Source organism: Lepisma saccharinum, chromosome 18 (genome assembly GCF_977018435.1).
Source record: "Lepisma saccharinum chromosome 18, izLepSacc3.1, whole genome shotgun sequence".
Lineage (NCBI taxonomy): Eukaryota > Metazoa > Arthropoda > Insecta > Zygentoma > Lepismatidae > Lepisma > Lepisma saccharinum.
This window is the reverse complement of record NC_139246.1, coordinates 35,629,232-35,656,848: the sequence shown is the minus strand read 5'-3', so window position 1 is coordinate 35,656,848 and position 27,617 is coordinate 35,629,232. Positions and strand designations below refer to the sequence as shown.

Below are 27,617 nucleotides of genomic sequence, written 5' to 3'. Positions count from 1 at the left end.
GTATAATGAGAATTGCTTGAGGTTTATACATGCACTCCTAGCGTTAATTATTTTAGTTGTATTGCCATCTATATTGTAAATGTTACTTCAGGATGACATAATATTTCAAAGGGCAGAAGGAATAAAAATCAGTCTTAAAAATCCAATTTTTTAACTATTGTTACCCCAATTTCCACCATAATTTTCGTACTTACGATGCAATTTTAAGCAAAACATACTTGAATATCATTGAAAGTATACTTCATTAGCTACAAAATTAATTTTGTTTCAGGTCTCTAGCTCTAATGGTTTTTGAGATATTAAGGTTTGTGAAAAGTGCTACATGAGCAAAAAAAAGCCATGCACCATGTTGGAAAAATGGCTGCCCCAGGAGAACTAAAGACAATAATTTTTTTGAACACTGGTTTTGATATCTAGAAACATGACCAAACGTATGTACTAAAAATGAAATTTTTCTTAGATGGTCATGCATCCACCATTGGATCGTTTGGCATGGAATGACCCTATTTTTTCCTTGAAACATAACTAAATACTCCCTGGTCTTATAAAGTAAATGTATATATTAACCTTTAGTGAATGGGTGGATATATATATATATATATATATTCCTGTCAGTAAACTCGTTGAGGATGGGTGAAATATATGTTGATGAAGGAATTGGCACGCTACAATATATCCCAGCACCAAGTGGCAGCAATTAACATGACATTTCTTCAAAACTACACATGATATTTAAGTTCTTTAACAACAAAGTGAAGTGTCGCTCACCTCCCTTAAATACATGTAATTAAGAACCAACAGTGAGAAAAATATTTTTGTAAAAGTGAACAAATAAGCTATCTCGTGCTGATTAACAGTGTTCCGAAAATTTATTTGTACAATTGGCCATACGGACACAAATAGGTTGAAATTTTTAAATAATCACCACAAAAGACTTCTCTTTCGCAACATGTCACTCGCATCCCCTCATTTTAGAAAAATGTCCGTAGAAGATCATATTTGGAAAAGAAATGCAAAAATTTCAGGAAATTTATTTTAATTGCAATGCTTTCCTTCTTTCACTGCTGCCACCTTATTGGGAGCGAAACTTGAATGAGTTGTAGTTACATGTTCATACTATAAGATGGGATCATCAATTTCGATTGGTGGTAATATGGGTGCCAGTTAAACTATACCAAATTTCCTGATTTTTTAAATTTTTTTCCAAAAGATGCTTTTTATGGGTTATGTTTTCAAAATGCAGGGACACTAATGACATATTGTCGAAGAGTGGTCTTTTGTCGTGATTGCCTGCAAATTTCAAGCTATTTGCATCCTTACATCTGATGCCAGGGCCCAATGAACACCTTGGGAGAAAATATAACTTCGATAAAATGCATTTAGAAAAAATACTAAAGTAACTATGTTATTATTGAAGTATGCCATAAAACTATATGTATATTAATGAACAGAAAACACAACTGAAACGTTATGAGTCTTCGGAGACTAGTGACGTGGTAAATACCATCATGTGATGCTAGTTCAGCAGTTGTGAAATGGCCAGGCGCATTGAAGGGGAGTGCGTAATGTGAATTCGGGGTAGCCAGGGTTAGTGTAACATCCTCTCAGAAGTCCAATTTCAGTGCAAAATTATGATTTATGATTTTTCATGTAAATCTATGACCAACATTTAGGCACATGTTGCTTATATCTGTTGACAAAATTTTGATCTGCTAGTTTTACCAACTAAGGTAATATGCCCCCAAAATGGCAGTTTTTCACTTAACACAAATAATCGCCAGTCTCAAACCAATCAAATGCCGCATATGACTCATAGTTGTCACAAATGACAGTGTAGTGTGTTAGTATCCAGAAAGCTCTGCACAACTGATAGGTTCGAGTGAAGGACGCGGTAATGTAGGTTAATACTAAGTTGCACAAGGTAAAAACCAGATGGTGAACAATTAACATATTTAATAGAAAGTGGACGTTATGTCCGAAACATTCAAGTACATTGAACCATGATACATCAAGATTACACACAGAATACATCTGCTTATGATTTCTCTTCTTCTGGCCGTGAAGACCAAGTCTTGTAGCCATACGCTTAATACCTGGACCGTATCAACAACTTTGGCTGACTGGCTACATTCCACCCTGAACCAAATTATCTTAAATTTGTTCGGTTCTTGTACGATGAGTGGTTAAGAAACAGACATGCAAAGATGATATACATACATATTTAATGACTAAATACAAATACACGATGGACTACACAATAAACACAAAGTACAGTAAATTCAGCTGTAGAACTTGAAACCACGTGCGAGTGTCACGGTTCTTGACTTGAAGACTTCCTTGCGATGACTGCTGCCAACGCCCATGCGTTCCTGTAGGCTCAGCTCTCAGGACGTTGTGAATTTCAGATGAGGGTTTAAAAGTTCCCGTTCTTAAAGTTTATGGGAAGGTCCGCAGTTTTTTTACCCCCACACATTTGTAACTCCCACATAACATACGAGGATTTATCCTATGCTACATACCTTATTGCTGAATAGCTGTGTGGTCACCTTCAAAGTACTACCCTTGGGAAGCTATACACCGATGGCAGCGCCTACTCCACCCTTCGAAGCAATTTTGGAACTCTGTTTCTGTAATGGCCTTCAGAGCTGCCATCGTATTAGCCTTAATGTCCTCAACGTCATCAAAATGTCTTCCTTTCAAAACTGGTTTGATATTCAGGTAAAGGAAGAAGTCATTGGGGGCAATGGCAGGTGGTCTACCAAAGTTATTTGTTTCCTGGTCAAAAACTCCCGTACAGACAGTGTCGTGTGCGCAGGTGCATTGTCGTGATACACGAGCCATGAGTTGTTGGCAAAAAGTTTTGGTCGTTTGCATCTCACTTTTTCATGCAACCTTTGCAGCACTCCCAGTTAACATTTTCTGCACAGTTTCCTCTATCAATGTTCACTTGGTCTGCATTGGATCTCATGGTCAGTCGCCGATTTGCATGCACCATTTGACGAACTTTGGCAATGTTTTCGTCCCTTCGCCTCGTTACTGGCCTCCCTACCCTTTCTTCATCAGTCACTTGTTCCCTCCCCTCAGAAAACCATTTAATCCATTTGTACACCATTGTTTTCTTCATGGCATTCTCGCCATACACCTACAGTAACATTTCCCATATTTCACTCCCACTTTTGCCCAGTTTCACCAGAAATTTGATGTTTGCTTGTTGCTCTAATTCCAGCTCAGCCATTTTTACGACAACGCACACACACACAAGCACAAACAACAATGCGTGCCACTCAACACAAATATGCCATGCATCAACGCGAACACTGCTGTGAGACACTGAAAAACCAAGATTACAAAATCTTACAGAGCTGCTTGTATAGTGCTGCCTTCAGTGCTAAACGGTGGCAATTTAGCAAACTTAATTGTCAGACCTCATATAATAATCACTAGACACTGAGTATACACAAAAAGAGAAAGAAGATAAAAAAAATGCTAATTGTACATATTGTTTACTGACTAGACAGATTAATATTTGCATTAAATAAGATTCTAGAGGTTTTTTCAAAATAAGGTTTTTCTTTCATATTTGTAAAATCTTCCTTGTATAATTTCAGGTAAAAGCAGTAAGTGGTGGCCGTGGCAAATTATACACTAGCTCGGACATCCTTGATGTAATAAATCGTCATATTGGGCAGATTGATGCAAAGGACATGGAGAATGCTGTTATCATTCGTGAAGTGATCCCAAGAGGAAAGATTCCTGAATCGGTATTATCACAAGGAAAGCAAGATGCTGGAAAGAAGGAATCGAACAAGAAAGGTGTAAAGGCAAAACAGACTAATGGAGTGGGTAATATAAGTACAAAAGCTGTTGGTAATCCATATGTACAAAGAGAAGTACCAAATCATTCTACAAATCTCGGTGCCAAGAATCCAAATCTCCCGGCAATTCCAGAAGTGGTGTTTGGTGATGATCACAGTGATGATGATGATGATGTGGGTGGTGTTGGCGGTCCTGCAAACCGTAATTCTACCACTCCATCACCATCTACCGAAGAACTTGGTTGTAACCATGATAAGTTAGAGCACAAAGCTACCTCAGTTTTGTATAATGCATTCTTTGCTTCGGAGTTTGACAATGAATCATCTGACTGGGACAAATCATCAGAATCGGATTCATCTCCAGAAGAAAAGAGAAAGTCTCCAGAGAATCCAGTCCCGTCAGTGAGAGTTGACGAATCCGCGCCATCCGAAAATCAATCGAAAGAAATGATATACCCAGATGGATACAGGGAAAAGGTATATCCCAGTGGCTGCAAAGAGATTTGGTATCCAAATGGAAACTGCAAGAAAATATCTGCCAACGGAAACCATGTTAAGATGATCTACTACAATGGTGACGTGAAGGAAACTCTACCAGACGGTCTGGTGAAATATTATTATTCTGAAACACAAACTTGGCACACTACCTATCCAGATGGTTTAGAAGTTTTAGAGTTCCCAAAGTAAGTATAATCACCATTTTATTCTGCCCTTATTGTGCTCAAAAACTAATATTACAAAAGAACATTTTCAACCATAGCAATGCTCTAATTGCCTTGTGACCGAGCCAATTTTGTAATCAAATATGACATAAGAGACCTTTCTAATTGGGTTTTTATAAAGTTTGCTGAAGGTAGAAGTGCTAAACATTCTGCATATGTCATTTGTTAATATGGACTGCTTTTAGTTTATCAATAGGATGTTGATTTTTGCCTTTTATTGCTTGCTAGCAAAACATATTCTTTAATGTTTTATACAGTGGAACCTCAATTTTACATTTTTCAGGGGACCAAGCTTAAAAAACTTAATGCAGGAAAACGTAAAATGGAGAAAAATTTTATAACATTTTGCTATGTTAGAACCACGAATATTGAATGTATAATGCCGGAAAATGTAAAACCGAGGAACGTAAACTCAGGGTTCCACTGCATTTGTTTTGTGTTTCAAGCTGGATAACTCATTTTTATAGTGCCTATAAATGCCTATTTCAATAATCTTGCCCAAAAATGCATTTTTATGCTTACTACCACTACTTTGGCTATAATCCCATGGGTTTTGTGAGTAATTAGTATTATTTAACACCATGGATCGTCGTCATTAGCCAACGGAAAATAACAGAAATAGAAGAAAATATCATAGTACACAAAAATTTAAATCAGTAAATGTGCAACTGAGAATTTTGTTAAAAATTTCATCTTTGCTGTCTATTTTGGTGCTTTTTTTTTTATTATTTGCTTATTTTGCAAGTTTTTAGAGCCTATAAATTAGGGATGGAACAAATTAATTGATACTCTATAAATATCTTATAATTTATTGCAAAAGTCTGCCATTTTATTTTAATTTTTATGGATAATCTCCATGCCCTGTTTTTAAAAATAATAAAGGTCTCTTTGCATAAATATGCAACTTCTTTTGCACCTTGAGGTTAATGATACCTCCAGGTTTTTCAAGGACCATTTGGAATTTTATATCGGATCGATACAATATGGGTTATCAGTATCAGTAAATTATATATCGGTACTTTATCTGTATCGGCCAAAAATTTCTTCATATTGGCCCTTTCCTACTATAAATATGCACACTACTCATCAACTCCACCATAGGATTTATTTATGTATTTGTTTCTTTTTTCTTCTTTCTCCATGTAATGCGATATCATTTACTTGTACTGGCTAGAGTTCTCCCATTTTTCGGGGTTGAAAATATGAAGTGGGTCTACAAAGAAAACATTTGGCAACCATTTTTCATGGTAGGTAAAGAAATGATACCTTCAGCAGATATCCAGGAGAACTGAAGTAGTGGTCACTATCTTGAGGATGACTGGGACAGGCATTGTCCCAGTGGCATTGAAGTGTAATCAAAGTAAAATAGTTGCCGTACTGCTATGGTCTACATCATTGCTGATTGAAAAAAGCTTACTTGTAAACTTTTCATCATGGGAGAGTACAGTTTAATCAAGTTCCAGCTGCTAAATGTTAAAAATACATTTGTTTTTGCACAACCAACTAGTTAAATGGGATTAAGATACTGTTCGTAGATGGTGTTTTGTACTTCGTATGGGACAACAAATCCTATTACTATTGCTCTACCATGAAGAGACAGACCCTGGCAAACTCATGGACTACAGTGACTCTTAGTTTTCTTCTCTCGCTTTTCTTTCACTTGTGCTTGTGAACTCTGTGTGTTGCCACGTTCATTACTAGGAAGCGGATTTTTAGTTAAAAACATATATTTTTTCCTTGCTTCAGAAGTCATCCATACTCAGTAGTAACGCTGCAATGTACGTAATTTGTGAAGTCTTATTTTACATAAAATGCATAATTTTTACCTCTAGCACATAAAACACACATTTCTAGGGAAAGGACTTAATATGTACATATTTTAGACATTCCAGAGGAAATAAAGTTTCTGAATTCTTTGTGTAAATGCATATTTTGGGGTTAATGCATAAAATAGACTAAATACTTCGTGATACTTCAAGGGATGTTTTCAAAACGATTTGGGGTTTCTATCTGCAAATCTAAGCTTTTTGTGTGGCGTGACAGAAAAACTGGAAACTTCCACATGACTGCTTTGCGATACAGTAAAGAATGTTACTGCAGTTGAAAGGAAATTAAACTCTCTGTCAGGGATACACTTGCAGGTGCTTAGAGCCAAATTCCGAAGTCTGTTCAGAAAAAAAACAAGAGGTACTGCAAACTGTGCAAAGTTGCAGGTTCTGGAGAGTAAATGTGCAGGTAAAATTGATGGTGTAGTTGTGCATGACACACTTCAAATATGCACATCTGACTACATGTGATGATGTGGAAAGGTCGTTTTCACAAGTAGTCGTTCAGAGGTAATTGGCGTACATTTTTAATGGATAATTTGGAAATGTGCATTGTTGTTCATTGTAATCAACAGAATGCAACAAGCAACTAACGTCCAGCTGTCACTGGTGTCTATTTATTGTTTGACAATTTTGAATGAAGATATTTTTTGCTTTTAGCCACATATTTCCACTGTTTTTAGAACATAAAAAGTAAATATTTTTCAGTTTTTTAGCATCTAAAAATCCACTCCCTATTCATTACACTCAAATATGTTGAGGAATAGGATATCGTCCTGTGTTTTGCATGCAAGTGTAACGAGCATGTGCTGTATTTACTCATACAAATATTATAGAGATGAACATAATCATCTATGGAGAGTTCACATTTTTCAGAGGATCTACATTTACTGCATGTCTAAAGCCTGTCACCATTCTCACCCCACTTTTCTGATTTTGTTGATAAAAGTTTTCCAATTTTTGCGTAGCAGCTGCTACACTCTTTGTAGCTTGTTTTGTAGTATTTATATAACTTCCCTCCCTGCTTCATTGAAAAAAAAAATATTAAGTATGCATTCTCTGTATACAGTTTATCCCTTCACATAAAGTGGCAACTTTTGTAAGGTTGGGCAGTTGAAGAAAGTGCCATTTTATCTGAACAGGAGTGTACAAATGCTTGACACTGGATAAAGATTAAGGCAACAAGCTTCTGAGAGTGCTTCACTGTTTGGCAATGTAGAAATGGGGCAACCATGCAAGCAGAGGATTTTTTTCTCTTGGTAGAGCTATATGTACTGATTGATTGTATGAATTACATTATTTGATGTTGCTTTTCTTTCACTTTTGGCTAATTGCGATAATGAGGATGAGTGATGATGAAATTGATGAAGGGACACTCGCAAAGAATGCCCAGGCCAGGATTCAATCCTGTGATGCCTGGTGTCGTAGCATTCTGTGCTAACCATTTTGCCACAGAGGTCTGCTAGCTGTTTATACTGACAAGACGAGAGTATTTTAGTATTTCATACATGAATTTGGTGTTTCTGCATTGCGGATTTCGATGTTTTCCGATTAATCTGAAGGCCCACATCCAAATTCGCAATGTGGAAACACAAACTTCACGTATCAAAAACAACGCGTTTTCATTCCTCCCCATTCCTAAGGCAGGTCCAAGAAATTTGGGCTACAGATATTCGGATACATTTTGGAACTTGTAATCTGATTTCCAACATCCAGGTCATTGACTAGATTATCGGTTAATGTATTTTCCTATTTTGGAGCAGGTCACTCTTAGTGTTATTATTTCCAGTGGTCAGGTAGAACGGCGTCAGAAGGATGGAACAATTGAAGTAACTTTCCCGAATGGCTCAGCTTGTTTCTATCACATTGATGGCACGGAGGAGTTCATTTTCCCAGATGGGCTTGTTATGAAGAAGCTGCCCAATGGGGACAAAGTACTGGAGTTTCGTAACGGCCAGAAGGAGTTTCACACAAAAGAGCATAAGGTAAACTAACCAATTCATTATATGTATATTAGAATCTTGTTGGTTTTTACACAGCACATCACAGTTATTATTTTTACATTGTAATTCCTTGGATGTTGATGAGTGATAAGCTGATATCTCTTTCAACCAATAAGGGGATACTGTTAGCCCTTAAATACATGGAGCTATTTTCAGTGGGAAATTTGAAATTCCGTATTTTTTATAAAGAAAATGTATCTTTGAAACTACTTATTGTAGTATTGTTCAGTACAGACCAGGCTACATGCACATCCTACTAGAGAACAATTTTGTTCCATCAGCTGAAAGAACAATAGGAACTAAGTTTTTAAAAATAAAAATGTGGCCATAGCCCATTGATCTGTTGTAGTCTATGACATCAATTTTCAAAGGGTGCTACGCAAAGTCCTGCAGCTCAGCAAGGCCTCTGCAATGCTTTCCGTGAAAAATCGCTCGTTACACCTTCATATTTGCAAAGTCTCCCCAGCGACTAGTTTCAAGTATGCCGAGTCCCTGTCGCAGTGTTGCAGGCAAAAGACAGCATGGCCTATCACATCGCTGCCGAAAGTGTGAAGTCACTACAGCATTTTTAAAGTGCAATGATGCAGCTTCTGAAATAATAAACTGCCATGAAGCAGCGTTTCCCTGATGCTGTTCTTTAATGTTTGATTGTTGGGATTTAAAACACATGATAGCACCATGACGTATACTCCAGTTTCTTACCATCTCTTCAGTTCATTTCACTTCAGTTGTTTTGGGGAAAGTGTCAAATCATAAGTCTGCACGTTTGTGGTGGTATTGAACATTTGTCATGGGTGGCTCAAGACTTGGAACACTGAAACTCCTACAAAAGGAAGCTCCTTCCACAACGGATGTTTTGGAGCCTTTCATAACCAGAAGATGAGAATGACTCCACAATAGAAGATTAGTGGTACTTCTTGGGTTTTTGCACCATTGTGCTCCAAAGTGACGGGAGATGAAATCTTCAAACTCTTGAATAGTTTTTTTTGAGGAAAATGGTGGATTAGTGTATTGATATTTGGACAAATCAAAGCAATATCCAGAAACTCCAGTAGCAGCCATTGCATTCTCCACCAGCATGCACATGCTACGAAAAAGATGCCTACTTCTCTTAGAACAGCTGGCCCCCGTGGCAGAGTGGTTAGCACATCGCACTAGGATGCTAGGGGTTCCAGGTTCGAATCCTGGCCTGCGCATGGATGTTTGTGAGTGTCCATTCTCCATTCATCAAGTCATCACTCATCACCATCTTCGAAAATTAGCCAAAAGTGGCACAGAAGGCAAAGTAAAATAAAGCAATTCAATCAATCAATTCTCTTAGAACAGTGCTTCTCAACTTTTTTTAGTCCAGGACCCACCTTGAAGGATATTACACTTCATGGAACCCATAAGCATGGGCACCGGGATAATTACTTGTTGTTGGGGTGTGCACTCAAGTAAATATGTAATTTGAAAGACTAATTTACTCTAGTCTAACATCTAACTAAGCACACATGCTGAAATTGAAAACATTTTTTTTTACCCACCAAACTAATGTGACGGTTGGGGTTGCCTTTTCCGCATAAGCTGGGGTATGTTGGGTTCAATGATGGTTAATAGTCATAAATCTGAGTGTGCATCAAGTCTATTTATGTACTTACTTTTCACTTGAAAATCGCTATTTCACACAAATATGATGTGGAGAACGGCATGAGCAACTTTAGTGCCTCATTCGAAAGTTCAGGATACTCACCTCTTAAAGATATACAAAACTTGTTAAGTCTGAATCTAAAAATTTAACTTTAATGCCAGAATCACAGATGATATCACACAGTTGTTCTCTTAGTTTTACTGACAACATGTTTGAACCTTAAAAATACGAGAATGGGTCTTGAATTCAATTGAATTCACGTCGTCGCCTTGTAATCAAGGGGTCCCAGGTTCGATGCCCGGTGGAGGCACATAGTGGTTCGGATCCCACTTTAAACTGTAGGTCCAGTCCCAATTAGCCTTACTGTGCATAAAGTGTGCATTACTGTGCTTAAAACACCAAATCAATCAATCAATCCAAATGAATTCACTCTAACTTTCTGGAAAGTAATTTTCAATCTCGTTACCTAGAGCAGAGAGATGAGATAATACATATCTTAGAAATTTAAATGTAGTAGGTCTCTAAGACACATTAAATACATTTTTGAACCTGACTTTGCGACCCCCCAAATGCCCCCTTGGGACCCAGCAGTGTGTCGCACCCCATAGGTTGAGAAACGATGTGTTAGTACCATCTTTCATGATGCTGTAAAAATAATCAATTGTATAAAATCCCGACCACTGATTGCTTGGTTATTTCAGAGTGAAGATATGGGAAGTTTTCTCAGATCATTGATTCACCCGTCTGAAATGCAGTGGTTGTCTTGAGGAAAAACATAGTGTGGCTGTTTGAACTGAGAGCTGAAGTGCATGCTTTCCTCATTGGCCACCGTTTCGGCTTGTAAGAACAGCAGGATGATGATCTGTGACTGCTTAAACTTACATATTTAGCCAACATATTCACAAGAATGAATGAATTTAACCAAGGCCTGTAAGGAAAGCAATCTGTTTTCACAGCATTTGGTAATCGTGCTTTCAAGAGGAAGGTGCTGTTGTGGGCTGAATGTTTTCGAAAACCGTGAGCTTGATAGTTTCCAAACAGTCAAGGACTTCCTGGAAGAGCTCAAAGGAATCATTCACGCTACCACGCCACGGGTCCTGGGTTTGAATCCTGGCCTGGGCGTGGATGTTTGTGAGTGTCCATTCATTAATTTCATCATATCACTCATCCCCATCTTCACAAATTAGCCAAGACTGGCACAAAAAGTGAAGAAAAATAAAGCAAATCAATCAATCGAAGGAAGCATCTGTGAATCTGACAAGATTTTTGAAGAATTCACTTTGCACCTGCTAGAAATAAGCAATGCACTCTTGAATTACAATGCAATTCAATTTTGTTCTTAACATTTATTAAGAACCTACCATTATTTTCTGATTAGTATGTTTTGTCAAAGTAATAGAAAAACCTAATATGTTTTCCCTTTTAATGATTCTTACCAATAATGATAATGACAGTTTAAAGCCATTTAAGATATTTTCAAACAGAACTATATAACAGGATTCTTACTGCCATGGAAAAGTCAGGGCACTTCATAAAAGAACCTGGAAAAGTTAGGGAATATAAAATATAATTTTTGCACATTTGGTGAACATGGATTTTTAATTTATTTTCAAATGCAATATCGTATAACAGCTCTTGTATACAGTGGAACCCTGATTTTGTTTCCGTGGTCAGCACATCAGATCCCATTGCTGCTGTTACCTGTCTTTCTAGCCCAGAGTCCACGACTTCTTTTCAAATAACTCCCCAATTTTCATCACTATAGATCTAGCACTGTATTTGAAATTCTGGCTTGGCAGCAGTGTCGCCAGTTTAAGCCATGATGAAGCCTGTAGTTTGCATATTTTCCGAGGTTTCAAAAATCTTGGGACTAGTATAGGATTGGAGCTGGCTCCATTAGCCATCTAGATAAGCCACTAACCTGTATTAGCACCTAGGACAACATAATATGGGTATCAGTGTAAAAGAACATGTCTTGAAGAAAGAAATGTGAATGCTTTCAAAATATTATCAGAAGGTACATTGTTTAGTAAGCTGCCACAATGATACTAGAATTTAACGCCATTGTTGGTTTTGTTGCCTGGTAATATTTACGCAAAAGTATGGCAGCTACAATTAATCTGGAAAACCTGAAAATTTAAGGAATTTTGGAAAGTTCCCACTCTGTGATAGATTTAATTTGCATTTGATAGTGAGTAGATCTGCATTTGTATTCCAAATTGCGTCTGCAGATTATATATATTATTGGTAGTGTCCGAGATGTTAATATTCTTTCTTAACCTCTTAAGCGCAGGGAATATCCAGATGGGACGGTGAAGATATTGTATCCTGATGGGCAGCAGGAGACCAGATATGCTAACGGCCGTGTGAGATTGAAAGACAGTAGTGGCAACTTAGTGGTTGACTCTGGAGGTTGATGCATTTGGAGAAGCACTATTGAAGGTATGATTTAATTTGCTGTTTTATATCTGGTTTTGCCTAAAAATTGAAGGGAATTAAACAACAAGTACTTATCAGACATAATAAAATTGACTATCGATTGGGCCTATTTGCATCTTGGACTACAAGATATACAATGAGAGTGGTTGCAGGTTCAATTTATGGTGGAAATGCTCAAATTTTTCGATGTTGACGTAGCATCGTGAGGAATTGGAGAGATACTTGAAACAAAGTAGCTAGCTCCAGTTTCGAAAGGCAGAAAATAGCCGCGATGGCCTCTAAGAACTACCGACCATGGGTGATGCATGGCAAGCATAGGCCCTTCAAAGACTATTGCACCTAATGGAGGCTGGTGGTCTGGCTCCATGGGTGTGCACTTCAGCTTCGTTTCTAGGAGGATTTTTATCATCCCTCTAAATTACTCACACCCATCTTTGCACACATAATGATGCTAAGTATTGGCAACCCAAGTTATGACTGCCTTTTACTGATAATGACACTGGCAGGGTTGAAAGTTTTTTAACATATATTTTTTTTTACAAATTGAAATTGTTCAGTGTTTTTTTCCATTGATCGTGAGGAGAAAGATGATATTGGGCTATAATGAGTTTGGTTTTGACATCCGCTTTATGCACAGAAAGGCAAATCAGAACTGAACCTAGTATCCGAACTACAATGTAACTCCACCGATAGTTATAATAATTCAGCATTCAATAACCTGAGGAAATCACTCAAAACAAAGAAATACCAATCTACAATATCAACATTATTGTTGATTTGCAATATATTTAGTAAAAACTTTCCTCCTCACTCTGCTGATAATAGTGAACAAGGAGAATGATAACATTTGCATACCCCAAAGAAGCCCCAAAGAAGCCGATCAATATACCACATGCAGAAAATCAATTGTAATCTATCTAGCAGTTGTTTATTTCTAATGACCGAACCAACCAAATAAAGCGAAATCAAGGATAGATGCATGTGTATATGTTAGTACTCACTCCACGCTGGCGTTTTTTCCCTTCCGCGATATCTGCATTATTATTGCAGTCGTTGCACACTTTGTAGCTAACTTCCTTCCCTTGCTTCACTCTGTCTACAATGCAAGATGCAGGTTTCTCTTTCAGTTGTTCCCACTCCCCCACCCCCACCCCCTCTTTCTTGCACCTGCCATGCACGAAACAAGGTGGGTGAGATGGCGTCCCTTTAAAATCCCTCAATTTGCCGTGGTGTCGCACAGTCTCGAATGGAACTGGATTTCAACACACACATGAGTGTAAATACGCACATGGGCAGCTCGGTGCAAGCAAATTCCCTATGACCTAAGCCAGAAGAGGGAACTGGTTTTGCAGTTTTCTCTACGCAGACAGCAGCCACTGAACACAAATTGAGTTGTGTTCATAAGTGCAATGTAGCCAACTGATGTCTGATGAAGCGATGCAGGTGAAGTAGCATGGTAACATTGTATGTTTTGAAGGAGTTGGTGTTCAATCAATAACTGCAGTAAAAAAAATATTTGCATTGCAGATTTATTTAGGTGTGCATATGTGAGTGTGTGAATAGGCAGAAGCCACTACTGATTGCACCATGCAATGAAGTTTTTAGGTCATTCATGTCTGCTTGTAATGACATATTAATTTATCCGTAAAATTACCAATAATTTTAGTGGTCCGTGCAACAATAGCAAAGGTCAGCTACTGTGATGATGCTCCCGGTGCACTCCTCACAACGAACCAGTGTGTTGCTTCATTCTCATTTGCACAGTAATCCTTTCGAGACCTGAGATTCCTCATCACAGGGATCGGCTTATGGAGTTATATCTTGCATGTTATCTTACTTAACCTTTTATATATTTATTCCACACACAATCTTCCCAGATTCGACTATCGTGACCACATCCACATTTCACTGACCAGCGATAATGCACATGAGACACAAAAGTCAGTCCCGGGATACCTTGTCAACTTACGGTCTGGATAGCACCACCACCCCACTGACCAGATGTAGCAGAATCTACCTCCAGGTTGGAAGTTTATCAACACTAAACACTAACATTACTTAATTTATCTTCGAGCAAGGGAGAGTCAATTATTTCAAAGATCAAACTTTATTATTGTAATTAAGATTATTTTTGTTTTAAGATTATTATGTAATTATTTGATCCAAAGACAATTGCTGTAAATCTGATACAAGAATTAAAGTTTGCAGTTTGGTTAAAGTTTGGTCTGAAACAACATCATTAGAGATCAATTACTATTATTGTGTAATTATTTAGATTACTTCAAAAAAAAAAAAAAGTGCTCCCCTGTGCTTAGCACTATGCCATGAAGGCGTATAGGGGGTGTGGGGGTAATGCCCCACACTTTCTTGATCCGGTCATGAGTGGGAGTGATGTGATCAGCATCACGCCTCTGACCGCCTTTACCCCCAGGTACCCATGTCATTCGATGCTGGGTGGGCGCCGGAGCTGCTTCCAACGTTAGAAAAGTTCCCGGATTTGAACCGGCTGGGGATCGAACCCGGGACCTTGAGCATGGTAGTCAGACGCGTTACCAACTGAGCCACCGCGGCCACATGATTACTTCAATCATTCATAATTTTAATTACTGAAGAGACAAACTTTGCATATATCAGGCACACATTAAACACATTCCCCAGACATGACTTGAGTCTCTGATCACGTTTAATATATCAGCTTCACAAATAAAATTCCTAAATTCATGATGTATGCGGTAAACGCGGTTTAAAATTACCTACGTGTCTTCATTCACTAATGGTATGGCATCTGGAGGGGAGATGGTCTCACATCACTGCTTTGTTTGTTCCTGGGTGGCGGTAGTTGCAATTTCTTCCCTTCGGCGGAGCTGGCGTGTATATCCTAGTTTGCATCGTCTGCTATGCTTTCTGCTTCCTGTTGTCAGGTGGCGCTGCCGGGTGGTGGTTGGGGGAGCTGGGCCGTGCTGCTCGGTGTGCTGCGGTGCAATTCCTGTTCCCCGTGTGGCTGGAGGGGGTTCGGTATGCACACCACATCTTTTCTTTTTCTGGTCTGGGATATTTTTGAGGACGGGGTGCCAAGTCGGATGTGCTAGTCCACAATCAATAAAAAGGAATCGTGTCAGATGGCAATTAGGGATCCAGCAAGAGACCTCAAATTTTCAAAATTACCTGAAAGTTACAAGCTGCAGTAGCTCAGTTGTTAGGGCATCTGACTACCATGCGAGAGACCTGGGTTCGATCCCTGGTGGGGGAGAATCTGGATTTTTCCACCTGTTCAAGCGGCTCCGGTGCCCATCCAGCAAGTTGGTACCTGGAGGAAACTAGGGTGGTAAAGGCAGCCAGGGGTGTGGTGCTGATCACCCCCATCTTCGGTCGTAATCAAGAAAGTGTGGGGCCCTAACTGCAAACCCCCTATACACCTCCATGGCATGGTGCAAAGCACAGAGGAGAACTTTACCTTTACCTTTTACCTGAAAGTTACGATTATCTAAAATTTTGCATATTTACCTTTGTTTGTTTTTCATAATTGGGGGACAGGTATTGCATATCCTTGAAAAGTGGTATTTTGTCATGCCTCCCTGCAAGTTTGGTCCATCCAGCATCCATACGGGCAATTTTAGTAGCGATTTTCTTGAATTATTTTTCCGTAAGATGGCAGTGCTGCTTGCCTTAATCATTATTACTTTTCCCCCAAGAAGTATATATCTATTTTCAACGTGGCTTTGCGTGATTATAGGAATATACCACTGGTAGATTCTACATTTCTTCATTCTCTTTGGTCTATTGTGGTGGCCACAGGGGTATGTTGTATACAATTTTTTGTGCAAAAATTTATATTTTCTTCTTAATTTATCTTTTGTTATGTCATTCCGAAAAAAAAAGAACAGAACCAACTTCATCTCCATGACAATTAGTTCTCTTGCTACGATTTTTGTTAAATATCGCTGTAAGTTTGAAAAGCCAGTACGTGAAAAATTTCTCTCCAGAGAGGCTAACACGTGGGAGAAGCTGCCATCCACTAAAGGCTAATGCAATATCTAACATAATGTGCATTAGAAGTACGAGGTGGTTTCAAAAAGTTTTGAAACTAGTTCTGTAACGTGCTAACAAATGGCAGCACAAGGCTGCATGTCAGTGTACCAAGAGACAGTGTCCTGTGTACATTGGGAGCTGTGCAACTGGTGCTGTTTTGACCATGTGCATTACCACGTCTGAGATTTCATCATGGACAGCAAGTTAGAACAAGTTTGGTTTGGTTGTTGTTTGAAATTCTGCGTGAAAGTGGAAAAATCTGCCACAGAGACGCTTGACATGATTCGGTATGTTTCCAGCTCAGGGTCATACCTGCACACACAAGTTACGTCACCGGTAATGATCCTCGACATGAAGAATGGATCATTCCCGACACGCTGACAGAGTTCTTGGCAGACTTCCATGCTTCAAGACGACAATGCACCCTGTCACCAAGCTCTTCTCACATGTGAGTTTGTCGCCAGAAACAACATGATCATACTTCCGAACCCTGCCAGATTTGGCTCCTGCAGACTTCACTCTCTTCCCGAAGATCCAGCTCAATGATCGCTATTTTGACACCGTTGTGGAGATACAGCACGAATCGCAGAAGGTGATTGACATGCTGCGAAAAGAAAACTTGCAGGACACATTCCATAAGACGCTGGGAGTGATGTATTTCTGTTCAAGGTGACTATTTTGAAGGTGATAGTGTTTAAACGTAGATAAATAAAGTACTTTCTTGTAAACAGAGCTAGTCTTGAAACTTTTTGATACCACCTCGTATATGTGTTAGTGTATAAAGGTGGATTTTGCAATCCCATTCAATGTGCGTGTGTCTTGTATTGGCAAAGAAGAAATATGACAACCTACTAATGGTTTCTTACAAACCTTTTATCATATCAAGCTCAAGCAGAAAATTTCAATAACTAAATTTTAAAAATGTACATGTTTCTATTTTTAGTTATTTTACATTCCTACCTCTTGGATAAATGCAATGATGCAGCCATCCTAGTTTGAACTAGGGTTCAAACCTGGTGCTTCGGGCTTCAAAATGTCTTACATTTTGCCATGGAGCCAATAGGTACATGTTTGGACTGTTGTCTTGGTAATTTAAAGAACATAATTGAAATTTTTGGATTTAACAATGCTTTTCTGCCACTTCTAGTTACTCACAAGGAGCACACATGTCCAGGCTCAGAATCGAACCTGGAACCTTCGGTGCCAAAATTGTTTAGCCACTCAATGTCAGTTTTTTATGGTAGGGACAAAGACATGTTGCAATATTATGATAAATTTTCGCATCACACTTTGAGATGATATATTTGACTGTAGTTACAAGAACTTTTCATTGTAACTCATACATTCCTCACACTGACAGTGATGATAAACCCTTCAGGTATAATTAAATACTCTACATTCTGTCTTGGGAATCTATGGAGTATCGAACAAGAACAGTCTTCTGCACAAGTAGGACTTGAAAAGGCTCGACCAATGAATGCATGAGTGGAAGTGATTACATCAGGGTTGCTACTCACCGGGCATTCCTTGAATTCCAGGAATTACGCATGAATTATTCGCTTCGGGAATTATGCATGAATTCTGCTTGAATTTTTCTCCGTAGACGTTAAAAATATCAACCTTTTAAAAATTCCAATTCCAATTTCATTGAATTTATAAATACATACTGAGACAAGTTCTTCACAGTTTACCTTTTGGTATTTTTATCGAGGAAGGAAAAGCAAAATAAAATAAAAGATAATTGTCTCAATGCGTTTGCTTTGTTAGTGTCCTTTGCAGAATTGCTTTGTTAGTGTCCTTTGCAGAACAAGCTGCAATTGTACCTGACAGATACAATACATTTGTGACTTATGTATGTATGAGGATGTATCAAAAAGTTTCGAGACTAGTTCTGTAACACGCCAACAGATGGCAGCGCAAGGCTGCATGCACAGGCACAGGGAGCACCAACCTTCATAAGTCAGTGTGCCAAGAGACATCGTCCTGTGTACATAGTGAGCTGTGCAGCTGGTGCTCTTCTGACCATGTACGTTACCACGTCTGCGATTTCATCATGGACAGCAAGTTTGAACAGAGAAAACTTGAAATTCTGTGTGAAATGAGCAAATCCGCCACAGAGACACGTGCGCTTCAAGAGTGGAAGAACATCACTGGAAGACGGCACACTGACGGAGTTCTTGGCAGACTTGAACGCGGTGTTCCTTCTGCTCCTGGGTCTGCGGCCTGGGGACGAAGTTGGCAGCAACACGATGCATGTTCAAATCACACGTGAGGATTGCCTGCACTGTTCCGTATGACACACCGACAATGGCAGCAATGTTGTGGATTATTCTCTGATGATCCTCATGCACAAGTTGCCGAATGGTTTCAACATTTTCGGGTGTTGCGCTCTTTGAAGGGCGTCCTGATCTCTCGTCGTTTTCCAGTGATATTCTTCCACTCTTGAAGCGTGCATGCCACTCAAAACATCTCACACGACTCATTACAGCATCGCTGTACACTTGCCGAATCATGTCAAGCGTCTCTGTGGCTGAATTGCCCAGTTTCACACAGAATTTCACGTTCGCTCGTTGTTCTAACTTGCTGTCCATTATGAAATCGCAGACGTGGTAACGCACCTGGTCAGAAGAGCACCAGCTGCACAGTTCACGATGTACACAGGACAATGTCTCTTGGCACACTGACTTATGAAAGTTGGTGCTCCCTGTGCCTGTACATGCAGCCTTGGGCTGCTATCTGTTGGCGTGTTACAGAACTAGTCTCAAAACTTTTTGATACGTCCTCGTACATGTATTTCTAGTCTGAGTATGTGAAATGACAAATGTAAGCTCCGCACCTTAAAATAATTACATATACTGCTCAATTGAATTGAATTAGAATTTTTGGATACACTGGAATCGCACAGACCATTTATATTTGTTAATATATTTGTGTGTGTATGTACCCTTGAATTTTTGGAAAGTTTGCCTTCAAAACCGGGAATTATACTTGAATTTTATCATGGTCCTACAGTGGCCACCCTGTACATGCAAGGGAAAATCTGGCTGCAGCTACCAGCCATTTGCATCAGCGTGCACCGCTTTGTTCCACCCACTCCCTTTCTCCCTATCTACTGTTATGTACAGCCTAACTCCACAGATCCCGAGATGGAGTGTAGCAAGGTGGATCGATTTAAATAAATAATGCACAGAACAATGTACATAAGGATTTTGTAGATATCAGAATGACTTTTGGTGAAAGTACATTAATCTTGTAGTAAGTTAATGGTGTTTATTTTGTGTTTATTAGACTCTAAGAAAGAAAAAGATCGGAAACAAAATATATGCACTGAAGGGGTGAAACTCACTCGAAAGGAAATGTAATATGTAAAATGTAAACATGATAAATTTCTCTTGAGATAAATTTCAATAAATTTTATGGGCAAAAAGGGCAAACATTTTGTGTAGAAAAACATACAAAATACTAATCATGTTAAACCGTAAATAGTGTCATTATCTAACTAATTAACTAACTCTCTAGCCTTCTTAAACCCGAAGGTTCATGGCTGCAGCAACACAAGCCTTCCATCTGTCCCTATCTTGAGCAAGATCTACATACTCTTTTCCATCCCTACCAATTTCCTTTAAGTCCATCTCAACGTTGTCCCTCCATCTTCGTCTTGGCCTTCCTACAGGTCTCTTACCATCAGATTTCCCAACAAGAATCCTGTAAACTCCCCTTTCCTTTCCCATTCGTGCCACATGGCCTGCCCACCAGAGTCTTCTTGGTTTCATTATTCTAATAATATCTGGACATGAATACAAATTATGTAACCTTCTCCACTCACCTGTCTCCTCATCCCTTTTAGGTCCAAATATTTTCCTAAGGATTATATTTTCAAATACTCTCAATTTATGTTCCTCTTTCAATGTAAGGGACCAAGTTTCACACCCATATAATACTACAGGCAAAATTACTGTTTTGTATATTTTAACTTTTAGTTTCTTAGATATTACACGAAAGGACAAAAGTTTATGAAGAGAGAAGTAACATGCATTTTCTGAATTAAGCCTACTTTTTATTTCATCTTTAATATAATTTTCATTTGTTAATATTACTCCTAAGTATTTGAATTTGGAAACTGGTTCAAACGAGTTGTTATCAATAATTAGATTTTGATTATTACCTAACACTTGGTTTCGGCCTGTAAGCATATATTTAGTTTTCTCTTTGTTAACTTCCAAACCTATCTCTTTAGCAGTTTTGAAAAATATTTTAGCATTATTCTTAATTGTATTTATATCATCCCCTAATAAGTCTACATCATCTGCATATGCTAACAACTGAGTCATACCATTTAATTTTAGTCCTTCGTTAGTTTCTTTTACCTTTCTAACAGCATATTCTAAGGCAAAATTAAAGAGCAATGGAGATAATGCATCTCCTTATTTTAACCCATCATGAATTGTAAATTTGTCAGACACATTAATACCCACACGAATTTTACTTTCTGTTTCACTGGTGCATACTTTTATCATACTAACAAGCTTCTTAGGTATTCCGAACTCTACTAATATATTATATAATTTATCTCTTTTGACCGAATCATATGCTTTTTTGAAATCAATGAATAGCTGATGGACATTTTGATTATATTCCCACTTTTTTTCAAGTGTCATTATCATTAAACTATAAACATGGCAGCTGATATTGTGCAAACTATCATTAAAGAAATTGCCAAAATTCAGCAACAAAGACTAAAAATATTTTAAGTTACTGAAATTATTATTGTTTCACTAACACACTCAACAAACATTTCAATAGTAGGTTTATATAGCTATACAGTATGAGAAACAGAAAAATGTATGTTTTCATAAAGTTTTTATTTACTTTAATGACACTGTTCAAAGGCATGCCTTTCTATAAAAAAATATATAGATTTAAATAAAAAAAATAATCAAAAATTATTTTTTAAAGAAAAATCATTGATTTTTATCCACCCTGGAGTGTAGTATGGTTACCTGAAAGAATTAAATATTGGGTATTTTTAATGATGTGACTTGGCAATCTCTATTCCATCACAGCTAAACTAGATTGTCGAAGTACACAGAAATATTCTTTATATTTATTTTTGAATCGCCAAATCATTGTCATTGAATTTTGGATATTTTAGTCATCAATAGCCAATCAGTTTCTTGGTAAATCTCTGCACTCTTAGTTAATACTAATACTGGTTGCAACGTTTGTTTTCAGGTACTATTCTTCAAAATCAGTTTTCAGCCAGCTGCATCTCAAGAGCCTAAAGCTAGTTCAGAAACCCAGCTACCAGTAAGAAAAGTATGATGGATGTTAATGAAATGAGTATGTTGCTGCTTACTCACTTAACAAGGAATATTAGGGCTATATGAGGCAGTTTATTATTAGAAATTAAGCAGGCAGGTTATGTATATTTTTAAGGATTAATTTGATATGAAATTTTATTAATGACAAGTAGAGTTTGCCAATAAGTGAAAGTGTTGTTTTAAAGTGTATATATGTTAATAAGAGTGAAATAAAGAATATTTGTAAATTTGTTTACGGGCACTTTCTCAATCATTCACCTTGCACAAAATGAAAGACAGGGTAACTAGTTGGAAAATTTTCCAATATTTACAAAATTCATAAAAATTACCTTGTAAAGTTAAGAAATAATTATGTGAGATTTATTTGACATAGTGAGGTAAGTGTGACAAATGCTTCAAATTTTTACAATAAATAGTGGTAAACTTAAAAATATGGATTCATTCAAATTTCATATAGTTTTTTTAAATGTAAAAATTATTGCAGTTGAAACACATTTACACACACATACACACACATATGTGTGTGTGTGTGTGTGTGTGTATATATATATATATATATATATATATATATATCAACCACACACCTCGACAAATTCCAGGACTTCATCCACGCCTGAGGCCCCCTGTTAGGGCCTGACAGCCTCCACCATATCCATGCTCATCCCAGACAACCCTTGCACCCCCACTTGTTACCTACTGCCCAAAATACACAAACCTGGCAACCCTGGCAGACCCATCATATCCATGTACAACTCACCCACCGAAAGATTTTCAGCCTTTGTAGGCTTTCACCTCCAGCCTCTTGTAAAAGCCTGCCCTTCTACCTCTGTGATACCAACTACTTCCTCAAGAAAATCAACATCCTTCCACCATTGACCTAACATCCCTCTACACCAACATACCTCACTCCCATGGCCTCCGCTCCATGGAATCCTTCCTCAACAACAGACCAAAACCCCACAACCCCAGCACTAATTTCCTAACCCACCTTGTGCTCACGTGCAACAAATTTTACCTCCAAGGACATGCACTCACTACCTTTGAATCCGGGGCACAGCCATGGGCCCATTCTATGCCAACCTTTTTATGGACAAACCCAAGCAAGAGTTCCTGGAGACCCAACCCCTGAAACCTCTCCTCTGGCTCAGTTTCATTGATGACATCTTCATGCTCTGGACACATGGAGAACCATCCCTGTCCACCTTCCTAGACAAACTAAAACACTTCAGCTCCATCAAGTTCACCTGGACCCACTCCACCAACCAAATCACCTTCCGGGATGTGGATGTGCACAGAAGGAAGGTCATTCAGAAACCTTGATTCACATCGAACCTACCAACCATATGCAATACTTACACTTCTCCAGCTCCCATCCATTTCTCCCTGACCCTCAGGGATCAACACCTCAACATCTCACCCACCTTCCAACAGAACTACAACCTCCGCCTACACCAAACCTTGGCCAAGCGTAGATATCCTTCCACCCTGGTCACCAAACAAATATTTCGAGCTGCCTCATACACCACCACCAAGACACCTTCAAACCCTCCTGTACTTGACACCCAATATCACCCCCACCTCAACAAAATCAGACACACACTATGTTCCCTCATTCCCATCCTCCACAGTGATCCTGACACCAGAAACATCTTCCTGTCAATCCCAGAATTGTTTTCAAATGCCACCCCCCAACCTCCAAAACATCCTGGTCCACCATACCCCCCAACTCACAATCAACTCCCCCGCCACAAATGTAACCGCCCAAGGTGCAAAACCTGCCCCATTTTTGTCACTTCTCACACCCTCCAGATCCACATTGCCACTGGCAAATTCACCCTCTACCCCAAAGGAACCTGTCACACCTCTAACCTCATTTATATCCTTACCTGCAATCAGGGTTGTGCAATTATGCGTAAAAAAAGGCTTTCTACATGACACGTAAAAAACGCGTAATACGTATGAAATGTAAAGTACGTTTAAAAATTACAATTAAACATAAAAACACGTTTTTTATGATGGTTATTGTTATGTATGGCAGTTGGCAGTGGTAGAAAACAAGAAAAGGCTTTAAAAAGCTTTCCTTCCGAATTTGTGTGTACTCTTATATTGGAATTTTACAAACTGCCATATTCACATCATAATTAGCCTATGCAAATTTATAATATGCCTGAAAAAGGAATTTGAAGCTGTTACTAAATCTATGAAATCAAATCCAAATAAATTGCCGTTTATCATTGTTATATTCTAAATACAAGCATTAGTGCAAGAAGTATATATCAACAGGTATCTCAATTTTTAAATATCTGTTATTGTGAGTGAGGGCATGAGGTGGCTGTATAAACAATCTTCAGAAAATGATGATTTTGTGCTGAAATATGTAAGAAAATTAAAGTTTAAAATGTAATACAGAAAGTAGTTTTTATATTGCTAATTTACAAAAGTAAATTATTTTTTACATCTCCGTAAAGAACTTTTCTAAGCAATGTAAATTACACGTAAAAAACGTAACAAGTAAATTACCTTGCCATCCCTGCCTATAATAGCTGTGGTGGCTTCTACCTGGATGAAACATCCACAGCCCTCAACCTCCGAATCAACAACCCCCACTCCTCCACCCAAAACCTGGACTTCACTGTTGCCGTGCATACCAACCACCATAATATCCCCTTCAATGACTGCTTCCGGGTAACGATCATCCACCCCTTGCCCTAATCCACCAACACCTTGGTGCATAGAAAATGGGAGAGAGCTTGCATATCAGCCATGAATGCAACCACATCCCCTGCCTGAACAAGGCCACCCAGCAATGTTCCCCATCCTCACCTTCATCACCACCCTTTGCCTCCTCCCACAGCCTCCACCACTCACAGTTTTCGACAAGCCTGGCGAAAGAACCATGTTTTTTTTGGCACTATCTAAAACTTCTTTGTGGATCTGGCAACACTGCAGGCCACACTATCGCTCTGTCCGTGTTGCTTAGTTCACACACTTTGTTCGTGGCCTCAAAAATTTGAATTTTATCTGTGTCTGGTGAGAGTTTCCTCTTTAATGTGTTATATATATATATATATATATATATATATATATATATATAAGTAATTATATATGTAATATATACACTCATTTTCATAAGTTAGGGAAAATTCGGTTGAAGGTACTTGTCCCAGGGAGAAAATGGAGAACCCCCCATATATGGATTGCAGGTTGAATTGCAAATGGTATCAGACTGAAAACAGTGTGAGAAAAGGTACAGAGTGGGCAACAGAGACAAAAATGCAAAGGGGTGTGAAAATCAGGAAATTTACCCATGTGTTAGTCCAGGAAACAGGGTGCGGCACAGGGATGTCAATAGTGTGTGTGATCTCCCTGCATTGCAAGACGTGCACCACAATGCGAGTGCATGCTGAGAATGAGGTTATCAAGAAGTGGCTGGGGTATGGCTTGCCATTCTTGGACCAGTGCCTCCCTGAGCTCGGGAATGAACCTTGGAGCCATTTGATGACGTGCAATTTGCCTGCCAAGCATGTCCCATGCATGCTCTATTGGGTTCAAGTCTGGTGAGCGTCTGATGTCTTGAGTCTCAAGGTATGCATCCACTATGCCAGCTCGATGGGGACGAGCATTATCATCCATCAAAATGAATTCAGGGCCTACTGCACCCCGAAACAGACTAACATACTGGTCCAGGATATCATCCCGATACATAGCACCTGTGATGGTACCCCGTGGGAAGACATGAAGGGGCATGCGAGACCCCAGGATGATCCCACCCCACACCATGATTTAGCCACACCTGTAATGGTCCAGTTCAGTAAGGTTAGCTGGATGGAACCATGTTCACGTCGTGAATCACTGGTAGGACAGAATCTGGATTCATCTGTGAACAAGACGTGACTCCATTGCTACTGGGTCCATGTGTGATGTTCCCTGGACCAATTCAAACAGCCTCCTCTTTGCACTGGGTTCAATGGAACACACCTTGCTGGTCTTCTGGCATACAGGTGTCCCTCAGCTAACCGTCTGTACACAGTAACCTTGAAACGGTGGTCCCTGTAGCAGCTGCAAGATCTCTACCGAGATCTGAGGCGGTGCTGTGTCTATTGTACCCGACTGTTTGGCATAAGAAACGGTCCTCTTGGATGGCCTCCGCCAAACCTCCAAGTGATGTTTTCACCCTGTTGGAATTGTCGCCAGACCCTTGAGATGACACAATGGGGGACATCCAGTTAACATGACACTTCCATCTGCGTCTGACTCCCCTCCAGTCATCCGACGATTCTTCCACGCATGAAATCATCCATCTACGCCATTCTCCTACATGTGAACTGACAATCTGGCCAACAACACTGCTGTGTGTGATGTATCGAAAACAACTACTGGCGTGTTGAAGCAGTGCTTGGCACATAACCAAATGCATACAGTGCCACCAAGCAGTAACTTCGGGAATCACGTGTGGCACACAGTCAAGAACTCGTAGTTGGAAACACTACATGCATTTACCACTGTTTCTCAACATGTTTTCTATGTAATTTCACATTATGCTTAAATTTTGTGCATGAGGTAGATTTATATAACATTTATCTAGAATATTTTTTTAAAAAAAATAAAAATACTATTGTTGCTTAAAAGTGTGAGTGTGATTCATTTTCCAGTTTTATAAACACTGCACCTAATTTTCTGTGAATTAAAAATTCTCTTGAAATAAATTATATTCATTGAACAATAATGGTTAAAGGTAAACACTTTTGTAAAACAAAAATATCAGAATTGTTTGCAAATAATAAAAATGCATGTGGCCATGCCATCTAGTAGCAGATGTCTGAACTAAAATTGCAAATATTTGCAAACTACATCAGTGTCTAAAAGATAAGCATAATTAGAAAAGTAGAAAATCTGAAGGTGTGGGATCACCCTAAATAGGTGTGGTTGTGTCTGTGTTCAGACAACTTGACATGCAGATTATCTTCGTAAGTATAAATGAACTTTTTTGGGGGTACATGGCCAATGAAAAGTGTTGTAACCGAACTTAACGGTGCATCATCTTCCTAGTTAGTTATTGATATTTGATCGGAATTTGTTACATTTCATTCCAAATATTGACCCATTGTTCGAACAATTTAATTACTCTATGTCAAGGAACTCTTCTAAACATTTAGAGGTCATCTGCCCACCCCCCACCCCCCCCCCTCCCCAGCTAAAAGAAAAATGTGCCCTGCTTGCCTGGAAACGCATGTTATTAATGAATATCGCTTGTCTTGTAATGCAGCTATAGTGTAAAACTTCACATTCACCTCAGTAAAGCACCAAACACGCATCCTCTTTTCTTTATCTGATTGATTAAATATGGTGTATTTAAGGTGTGATATTTTTACATATATTTTGGAAAAATATATTAATGTTGAATTTTACATTATTTGAAGGGGAAAATGTCGGTGGATCAGCCTGCACCATAATCCACCCCTGTGGGCACCGCTGCTGATGCATAAGAACTTTGAGTAGATATTATACTTTCAGAATCCACAAACCATACACACAGAGAGAATTGTTCTGTATCTTCTACATGTCTCATCGGGAAGTATTATGAATCATCCATAGTATTTTCCAAATTTTGGAGGGGGGGTCTGGACCCCTGGAAGCACCCTTGTCTTTGAAGTTGTGTCGCCTATTCCATCTGAAGGTCTGGGTCCTCCTCTGTCAGTTGTTGCAGGCACCACTTTCGACTTGTGTGTCGCCAAAATGAGACCTATGGATGCAGGCACGTATCCAGAGGGGGGCTTAGGGGGCTCGAGCCTCCCCGAAAGTTTTAGGTTTACACTAGATAAAATGAGTTTT

General features: G+C 38.9%; 1 protein-coding gene across 2 annotated transcripts in view; it reads left to right on the top strand.

The window, feature by feature from the left end:
- Positions 1-22,018, top strand: part of Sas-4 (spindle assembly abnormal 4) — a 61,371-nt gene extending 39,353 nt beyond the window's left edge. For both annotated transcript variants that reach the window (XM_083140428.1, XM_083140427.1), the window contains exons 7-10: positions 3,609-4,498; positions 8,153-8,348; positions 12,285-12,438; positions 21,697-22,018. In XM_083140428.1, coding sequence (XP_082996554.1) covers positions 3,609-4,498; positions 8,153-8,348; positions 12,285-12,413 — 1,215 coding nt within the window. In that variant the 3' untranslated portion in view covers positions 12,414-12,438; positions 21,697-22,018. The remainder of the gene's footprint in view (positions 1-3,608; positions 4,499-8,152; positions 8,349-12,284; positions 12,439-21,696) is intronic.
- Positions 22,019-27,617: the final 5,599 nt, after the last annotated feature.